The sequence below is a fragment of the Macrotis lagotis genome, chromosome 1 (assembly GCF_037893015.1).
Source record: "Macrotis lagotis isolate mMagLag1 chromosome 1, bilby.v1.9.chrom.fasta, whole genome shotgun sequence".
Classification (NCBI taxonomy): Eukaryota; Metazoa; Chordata; class Mammalia; order Peramelemorphia; family Peramelidae; genus Macrotis; species Macrotis lagotis.
The window spans coordinates 128,746,077-128,756,549 of record NC_133658.1 but is presented as its reverse complement, the minus strand read 5'-3'; the positions used below and the strand labels follow the sequence as shown (position 1 = coordinate 128,756,549).

The 10,473-nt window shown below is 33.9% G+C and overlaps 1 protein-coding gene across 2 annotated transcripts in view; it reads left to right on the top strand.

The window, feature by feature from the left end:
* Positions 1 to 10,473, top strand: part of ANTXR1 (ANTXR cell adhesion molecule 1) — a 303,869-nt gene that overhangs the window by 101,513 nt on the left and 191,883 nt on the right. For both annotated transcript variants that reach the window (XM_074207912.1, XM_074207920.1), the window contains exon 10: positions 627 to 725. In XM_074207912.1, coding sequence (XP_074064013.1) covers positions 627 to 725 — 99 coding nt within the window. The remainder of the gene's footprint in view (positions 1 to 626; positions 726 to 10,473) is intronic.

Here is a 10,473-nt window from a genome sequence, read left to right as displayed (position 1 = left end):
TTGGGCAAGTGAAGGGAGAGAAGGTTTCAAATTGCAGAAGAGTGTATGTTGGCAAATTACTCCTTACCTCCAGAATCATGGGCCCATGTGTGTTATATAAAAAAGAATCAGACTATATATCTTAAAGATTCCTCTAGGCATGCAAAGTGCTAGCTCACCTAGAGATTCTATCCATTCTTATTCTTTTATATCTTCTATAACTTTTCTTCATTGATAAATTTCTACTACTTTAATAGCCCTGTTGATTTATTGCTCTCTCTGAAGTCAGGGATTAAGATGTTTTCCAATTTTCCTACTGGAGAGCAAAGTCAGTTCCTACAATATCTACGGTGGAAATTCACTGAAAGCTTAGTCATGGGCTATCAGACACTGAGGCAAAATTTAAAGCCTGGCTCCAACTTCAACACTCTGCCATACCATACATTGCCCAGCTACATGAAAGATTAAAGACCACCCAGGGGAATTACAGTATTTGTTTTCTAATACAAAATAACTTTTTTGGCAAAATTATAGGACAGAGGCAAGAAAAATTTGGCATGCTTTGATGTATCTCAAGACAACATGTCAATCTGAGGTTAATTCTTTCAACTTTCAATAAATCATCTTTGCATTAATTATCTTTGCAGAATCATTTCAAGTGGTTGTGAGAGGAAATGGATTTCGTCATGCTCGCAATGTGGATAGAGTACTCTGCAGCTTCAAGATCAACGACTCCACAACACTCAGTAAGTCATATAGCCACACTCTATGATATTACTATTATAATTTTATAATTATAATATTACTATTATAATTTTGTACAAAAGGAACATATTATTTTCATTCCATACCTAAACACAAACAGATAAATCCCTGTCATTAAAGATCTCTAGAAGAAATTCTCAGAAAGTTTGGGAGTCAGCGTTCATTTCATGTAATATCATGCTATTTCTCTGCTATATTTTAATTTTAGTTGTAGAGCTACCAATATCAAGAAGTATTTAATCTAGTAGACTGGAAATTTTCTCATTTCATTGCATTATTTAATTCAACAAACATTTACTGAATGCTTTACAGCATATATAAGTACTGTATGTTTAGCACCTAGACAAAAAGATGACAGAGACAAGAGTCCCTACCCTCATAGAGCTTACAGCTGAATATAAAAACATGACGTATGTTGCCAAGAGATCCAGACCAAGTGCTTTAAGAATGAAGGGAGGGAGAGTCCACTTTCAGCCAAGGAATCATGGAAGGCAAAAATATTGAAACTCTTGAAAGATGATATTGAAAAATGAAATATTTCCTATTTCTGAATATACTTGAAAGTTTGGCTATTGAACTTCTAAAATTAAGTCTATTTCTCTATTTCAGCTCTCAAATGGAATTTGTTCTTCCTAGCCAAAAAATTCTAAATGTGATATTGGGAGATCAGGGTGGGATTTTCCTCATCTTCCCACCCACCAAATGACTGACAACATAGAATTTTTTAAAATTTCATGTTTTATCAGTTAAAAATTAAGCACATACCCCCATTATGTTTATTTATGAATTATATAGTCATGCAACTATATTAATAATTTTGATACTATGAAACTTACACAAAATAGAAGTTTTTAAATGATCAAATAAAAATGAAAAATATTTGATCTTAGAATCAGTAGGAGACTATTAGTGTTCATTATATAGAGGAGTGACATAGAAAACTTTTATATAAATCACATTGACAATGGTATGGGGGAATAGATCAGAGAGAGGAATGACTTGAGGTCAAGAAATCTATTAGAATTTTATTACAATAATTCAAGCAAAAAGTGATAAGGACCTAAATTAGGATAGTTACATGTGAGAAGAGAGAAGATAAATGTAATAGATATGGAGGAAGATGACAAAAATTGACTGACATTTTATTGACTATATAGGGTAAAGATTTTGAGTGGTTAAGAACAATATTAAAATTGTAAACCTGGATGACTAGAAGGATGATGATGCCTTCCACAGAAAGGTCAAAGGTCTTTTTTTTCTAGAAGAGGGGTGGATTTTTGGGAAAGTAATGAGTTCTGCTTAAGACATTTCATTTGAAATACTTATTGGACATGGGATTTGAAATGTTCAAATCATATGGGATTGGTATAAGAGAATGTTTAGGGATTAATGTAAAGCTATAGTAATCATCTCAATAAACTAACAACCCATGGAACTGAAGTTATCAAATGAAAAATAGAAAAAGTGAGAAGAGAAAAAGTCTAGACCTTATATTCTATAGGCAGCTGTTGACAAGTTTTTATTGGGTGTTGCAGCTTAAAAGAACTAAAAGGTTGGAACCCTAGTATAGGTGAAGGTTTGGGATAAACTCACAGCTAGAAGATATGATATAGATGATAGTCCAGCAAAGAAGAGCAAGAAGGAACTTCTCTAGTGAATCAAGTTAGAAAGAGAACCAAGCAAGACACCTCAGAAAAGAAACTAAGAATCCATGAGGAGAAGGCGGTTAATATTGTATCAAATGCTGCAATAGGATTGAGAAGGAAGGGAAGTGAGAAAAGACCATTGGATTTGGCAATTAAGAGCACATTTATGACGTAAGATAATTTTTAATTCAATGAGGAGTCAAGGATAATGAGGTTCAGACTCTGGGAAACTTGAAGGTTAATGGTACTCTTGATGGAAACAGGGAAGTTCAAAAAAATAGATTGGTTTGGAGAAAAAGTTAATATAATTGGGAACCAACTAGCTCTACTCATCCTATACTACTTACTTTTTCCCCACTGAAAAATAAAAAGTCTAAAGGGAAGGACTGACCGACCAGCCATAGAATCCTCCAGTGAACAGCATTAGATCTGAAATGTTCAATAGGCCCTTCATGATATGGGACTAGAGTTTAGTAGAAAGTTTATGGATGGATATAAAGCTATAGTAATCATTTGCATAAACTAACTAAACCCATGGAAACTGAAGTTACACACTAGGTGATTAGGGATCAGTATATTGGGGGGGGGGGTTTCAGTTGTAACTGTAGGTATTTCAGGTGTCCATGATAGTTTAGAGTATAACCACCTTAAAAGTCCCATACCCACACTTGAAAGTCTCCCACAGGAGACTGATAGTGGAAGGGGGTTCACTGGGGGAAGGAGAAGTGGCAATGCAGTTGTGTTGGAGATAAACCCACAAATGGCTGAATTGGGAGATCAGGGTGGAATTTTCCTCATCTTCCCACCCACCAAATGAATGACCACATACCCTTTGAATTCATTCCATGAACTCCCAGAGTACTCTGATTCTTCTTTGGAGACCACTAGAATAAGATCCATAAAGATAAAAGCTTTTAGATGTACATGATGTGACAAGTAAAACCTCAACTTTGGCAAATGAGGTTTTCTTAGAAGCAAGTTCTTAATTTAAATCAATTTAAGATGATTCAAAGGCTTCTAGGGAATTTCAAACAAGGCTTACTACAGGAAATTACCCTCCAATGATCCATAGTTATTCACAGCTGACATCCATCAAATAGATGATTATTGAGTATCTGCAGAGGTAGACAGCTAGGTGTTAACAGTAAATGAAGTGCTGAGTTTATAGTTAGGAACAGCTGAGTTCAAATTCAGCTTCCATCATTTACTAGTTTTGTGACCATGGGCACAACACTTAACCTATTTACCTTAGTTTCCTCATCTGCAAAATGAGCTGGAGATAGAAATGGCAAAACAAACTCCAAATGGGGTCACAAAGAGTCCAGACATGACAGAAACTAGTAAACAATAAACCAAATCTATAGAGATAAAATAAATAGCACTCTATATTAAATGTTTTTGGTTTTTATACTTTTCAGAACATTTGAACATGTATTATATTGTTACTTCTGTAAATTTTACTGCAAGTTGAGGAAACAGAAAGTTAACTGAAAGTGAGAGGCAGCTTTCTGAGGTAGAAAGAACAATGAATTTCAGGGTATGAATTTGACTATCATCTCTGCCATTTACTGTGTAACTTTGGAAAAGATAAGTTTCCTTTAAAACATCGGTTTTTTGTTAATAAAATGATGGAGCGATCTCTTTTTAGCTCTAAAAACTTTTTTATTTGTCTTATGTTACAAAGGTGATTAATGATATAACTGGCAATAGAACCAATGTCTCTTGGGTTTGCCAACTGTACCAGTCTGTGTCTTTTTTTTTTTTTGTTATCTCTTGGAATCCAAAACAATAAAAAGGTTTTGAATACTTTTTGTATTTTATTTTTATTTATTTATTTATTTTAGGTTTTTGCAAGGCAAATGAGGTTAAGTGGCTTACCCAAGGCCACACAGCTAGGTAATTATTAAGTGTCTGAGACCAGATTTGAACCCAGGTACTCCTGACTCCAGGGCAGGTGCTTTATCCACTGCACCACCTAGCCGCCACTTGAGCATTATTTTTGAGGAACTTAAAGTAACTAATTCAATTTATCAGATGGTGAAGGGCAAGAAAATAATGATTTCACTCTGTAGCTGACATTTTACATGCATTTATAAACCTCAGATTTGAACATTTCCAAATTCCTAGATGGAAACCACAACACTTAAATGTGAGGCAAGAGCTGTCCCATAGTAGAAGATAGAGGAGTTAATTGACACCTAATAGGTATTTTTTTTAATTTTTCAAGGCAATGGGTTAAGTGACTTGCCCAAGGCCACACGGCTAGGTAATTATTAAGTGTCTGAGGTCGGATTTGAACCCAGGCACTCCTGACTCCAAGGCCGGTGCTCGAGCCACTGCGCCACCTAGCCACCCCATCCTAATAGGTATTTTATTGGAAACAAAAGATTCATCCAGATTCTCTTTTTTCTGTGGCATGCTTTGCCTAAGGAGCTGGGTATATCCCATCAATCTTAAATAAGAGAAGGAGGCATTGTGGAGTGAGTACCATCTCTTCTACCCACATGCACAATCCACAGTTACTTTCCTTAAACTATTAGTGAATCAGTAGCCTCCCCTTCTTACAGAATTACAGAATGAATTTTGCAAAAATGTCTGTCCTTGCTTATCATTTCAATGATTATGATGGAAATACACTCTCAAAACACATGGTAAAGTTAGAAATTCAAAAATTTACTTTTGAAATAAGCTATCCCTTTTCCTTCCTGAAGAGCTTTTTTCCTCTCCCTAATCGCTTCTTCCTTGGGAAGGGGAACGTGAAGGAAATAAACATTTGTGTAGTGTCAGCCACATGCCAGTCCTTGAATAAGCTCTTTCAACAAATATTATCTCATTTGATCTTCACAAACCCTGGGAAGTAGGTGTTATTATACCCATTGGATGATTCAGAAAATTGAATCAGAATCAGAAGTTAAGTAACTTGTCATGTACACAGCAAGGGGAACAAACAGCTAGTGTTTGAGACCCTGCGTTATATCCATTTTAGTACCAGCTGCCTCAAGTATTCCTTTCACTCGCTGTCTAGCTGCAACTATGTATATGTGATTTCTTTTTTAGCTTCTTCAGGTGTTCATATTTTTTTCCTATTTTGTTAGAGTAGATAGATTCCTTGTTAAAGGTATATTCCCTTTTTTAAAATTTCTGAACATTTTAAAACAGAATAATTCTTGAGCAGATATGTAATGATCTCCTAACATGCACTCTGAATTATACCCTCTTTAACCTTTACCTGTACATATTACCCAAAATAAGCCTGGTAACTGGAATATTAAGTCTACTTTCTGGATCTCTGGAAATGCTTAAAAATGTACAGATGTCTATGGATGGAAATATCATTATAGAGACAGCATCATAGCTGAATAGGAATTCCCCTACAGTAACATTTATGAAGTAGCTATAATTCACAGTATGTTGCATTGGCTAAGGGTTAGAATAGTTCCTCTCTGTTAAAAGTCTTCTAAATTCCAGATTCATCTTCTTAAGGGATATTTGTACATTATGATATAACAGAATTGAAATAGAAAACCTGAATTTGAATATTGTTCCTTTAATTACTCTCTATTATTTTGATCAAGTCATTTCCTTTCTCTCAACCTCAGTTTGCTCATCTGTAAAATGAGGATAGTCATACCTAGATTACTTCCTGAAATTGCTGAGTATCAAAAATTAATATATCAAATATTTGGTAAACCATAAGATACTATATACTTCTCAACAATTTTTTTTCTTTTTCAATCTAATTCCTCCCCTTCACCCAACTTGGAAATCAATATGTTCTATGGTAATATGGTAAGAAGCTTTCAGGCAGGAAACCTGAATTGGAAATTTCAGCTCTGTCCTTTGTTATGTATGTGACCCTAGTCAAGTCATTTATTGTTTTTGAACCTCCATTTCTTCTTCTATATAATGGGGATATTTATTGTCTTACCTGCATCACAAGGTGTTTATAAAATTTGAGATGTTAAAGACTAAAACCATGCATTTTATTATTTTTCCAATAATATAAGCAATCGTTACTTTCATTATTATCATTTTCCTATCTCATGGTCATGACCTTGCCTATCCCTTTTGTATATATTTATATCATTCTATATAAAATCCAATAGGTTTCTTTTTTATGAGGGAGTAAAAAAGGGAGAAAATGGATTTGACATCTAATTTATCAAGGATATATATTAGTAATTCATAGCAGGCATATATGACAGAATTCTAATGAATCAGAATATACTAAACACAAAATTTTAAGTATGAGTTATATCAATTTATGCCTAACTGTAAGAAAATTCCTAAGATCTTTTATATTGTATTATATATTGCTTGAAATAAATGAACCAATCATTTTCTGAGGATTAGAAATATTTTTGTCATATATAATTATATCAGATTGTAATTTTAATAATTGTCCTCATTTATTAGTGTAAGATGATATGGAATACAAAAGCCTTATGAGTATGTGAAATAATGTTTTGATGGCTTATAATACAATTTCTTCAGGAGACTACTCCATTCTTTCATTCTTTCTTGAACTTCTATAATTATGAGTGATTCAGTTTTAATTTACAACCCAGTTGCACTTCCTCAAAAATAATGAAACTTGGGTCTATAGGGCAATTTTATTTTAATACAGCTGTTTCCTCACAAAATGCATCAAGTAGTTTGACTTACTACTCTGAATTCAAGGGTGTGTTTATTAAAAAATATTTTGGTTGTCAACTCTGGGGAAGACTTTGAGTTGGAGGAAAAGAACTGGCTATTATTCATTTTTCAAGGTTGAAATTAATAGCATGTCCTTCTCAACTGTCTCATTATGCCATTGAAGTGACCTTGGGTTCTCAAAGGCAATTTTAGCAGACTTCAAACTCTTGAAGATACTATGAATCTAGGAAAAAATCAAGTGTAAGGAAAACAAATGATACAGTATCCATCAGGTTAGACCAGCCTAGCTTAGACCAAGCAGGGAAGTTTATTCCACACATCTAGCCATGCAGTAATAGATTTCTTTTAGCCAAAAGAACTCATGAAATGGATCTATTAAAGTAGAAAGAATGTATAGCTGAAGAATACATGAGTCCTTGAAGAACAGATTAATAAACAATATGCTTGTATATCTTCTTAATAGACTTTAGTGCCTATTATCTGCTTAATATTGTAGTAGATTCTATGAGGGGACAAAGTAGGCCTGTCTTCAAGGTGCTTATATGTCTAATTGGGTAGACAAGGTATACTTGTGGAAAACTATAAAGTAAAGGAAATATTAATTATATAACTATTATTTATTTAAAAGGAATAGCAAGTTGTTCATTAAGGATTTGTAGTTTTATGTGCAATCTTTTTTATTATGCTAAGGTACAGAAATGCTTATTTTATTCCATAAATTAAGAATAAATAAAAAATTAAAATGGTATTACACAGTGCCATAGAAATATATAATCAAGGAGAAGATCATGTAATGCATCTTGGGGAAATTTGAGATAATGTAGCATTTGGAGAAATCTAAGCATCTCCGAGCTTAGTGGGGATACCTTAGAAGACAATCTGGGTTTGTATGTGACCTCAAATATATAACTCTGAGCAAGTCACTTAACCTCTGATTGCCTCAGTTTCCATAATTGTAAAATGGAGCTATTAAGATTAGGGTTGCTGTTATTATTTGCAGGATTGTTGTGAAGATAAAATGAAATATTTGTATTGTTTGGCATATAGTAGGAACTATATAAATACTTTAATTCTTTATCTTCTTCTTCTCTCTCTCTCTCTCTCTCTCTCTCATGTGGTAACTTAGGAAGTGGCAAAGTTGGTGCTTAGAAGCAGCCTGGAAATTTAGTAATGACCATGGTTACTCCAATATTTACAGAGTGACTGATTTGTTCTCTTGGGTAGGAAAGTAATTTCTCTGCCTCATTTCCCTTATCTATATATAACACAAGTCCATTAGGAGTAGAAGATAAAGGAGAGTAAGTGGTACTTGTGATCTGGAGGTCTATTGAAGTATCCTTCCATCATTCTGAGCTCCTCTCCCTCAACCCAGCCTGAGTCTCAGATATTAATCCCCTGCAAGTAGACAACTGAAAGTCCCCCTGCCTAGGCAGATCTCATTTATGGATCAATATTAACTTGGTCCTTGGATGCTGAATTGTCCCCCTCTGAAGAAAGAGAACCATTTTTTTAAGTTCCAGCTTAGCAAATCACAGCTGACAGTTTTTACTTAAGATTTGGCACTTATTCTGTCCTCAAGGAAACAAACTGAGATAAGACCAAAAGTTGACTTAGAAAATATTTTGTGAGAAAAATGTTAGGACTTAAAGGTTATATTTTTGTCTGTGGATATTCATCTAAAGTAAAATAAAATTTTGCTAGAATTTTGAGCCAACTCTGATTCAGTTTTCTTTAAATTTAAATGCTCATTGATTTAAAAGTGGAGATAAATATTCATATGGATATATTCTTATTCATTTGGGAGTTCATCAATGAATCAAATCACAACTCATTTATATCTTCCTATGCTGTATGACACTTGTCCTTGCAGGCACCCCCATAAAGAGCACATAAAGTGGACCATTGGAGTCCACCCAAATGTTGGTTGTAGAAATAGGATTGATTTGACTTGGTAATTATTTTGGCCATGAAAGGTAAGAAAAAAAGGAAGAGTCAACAATACCAACAAGGTTTTAAACTTGGGAGTGTGGGTTATTTTTTTCCTATAGCAACTCAGGAATTCATTTACTATAGGATGAAGGAGTTATAGTCAGCATCAGTGAAGGCAGTGCCCACAAGGATAAAATCAGGAATGTGTGAGGCATCAAAGTGTTTTTACAAACTCAGTCCTGATACTTTCTAGTCATTTCTCAAAATAATGGGATCATCCACTTGGAACTTGGAAGAGATCTTAGAGATGATCTAGCCCAACAATTTCTTCTGTCTCTTTACAAAATGAGGAAATTAGAGTATGCTTTTCATTATACCATTAGAAAAAAGCATTAATTTTTCTTATTTACCAGCCATTTAATAGTCATTTCTTCAGTTCAAAAATGTGCTAGTGTCTCTTCTTTAGAATTCCAACTTCTCCACAAATGGATTTCCAGTTGAAAACATATCTTTTCTTGGATCATGACTCTAAGTTGAGAGTAAGGAAAAAGTATAGCCAGAACAAACACAGATCACTATTTGCTAAATTGTGTGAAGATTTCCAAAGTATTTTCTCAGCCAAAGCTAGGTTTAGCATAGGTCCTGAAGAACTCTAGCAAGTTCATATCCATTAAAATGCTAAAACTCAATATGTGAATTTAGTTAAATCTAGGGATTTAAAGGGTAAGTCTACTTCTATCTGAAGTTCTTTACCTATAAGCTGTCTGTTCTTTTCTTAAGGAACAGACAGTAATTGTGATCTGCAGAATCTACAGATAAAGATATATTAAGGCAGTATCTTCTCCATTCTGAAACTCATAGTTTATTCTATATGTGAAATTTCTACTAGCAAGTGTTCAACTGGAAACCATTCTGCCTAAGTGGAACTTGTTTATATGGATAGGAATAGACTGAATTTTTATCTTTAGACTGTGCATTTCTCTAATGAAGTAAAAAGAAAGGCTTAAAAGAAATATCTAGTCTAGCAAAACACAGCTGGTAGGTTTCATGTTAAATTCTGCAATTACTCTGACCTTAAGGCACCAAATTGAGAAAAGGCTAATTCTTGGCTTAGAAGATGATTTGTGAAATGTCAACAGTTGGAAGTAATTTTTCAGTGGATTTAATCCAAAGTAAAATGAAATTTTGCTAGAACTTTGGGTGCCATTGTCCTTCTTCAGTTTTCTTTTATCATCTAGAGAGTAGTCATTAACTTAAAGTGGAGTTGAGCATTCAAGGGAATAGTGGTTGTCCAGAAAACAGCATGGTGTCATGGGAAAGAGAACTAGATTTGGGATGAGATGAGAAACTGTAATTCAATCACTGACTAACTGACATCTCTTTCTAACTCTATCTTCTTAATCTATAAGTGAGAGCATTGTATTAAATCATCTCTAAGATCTTTTCTATCTCAAAATCCTATTATCCTATAGTTCTAAATCTGTCTTTGACAGTAATA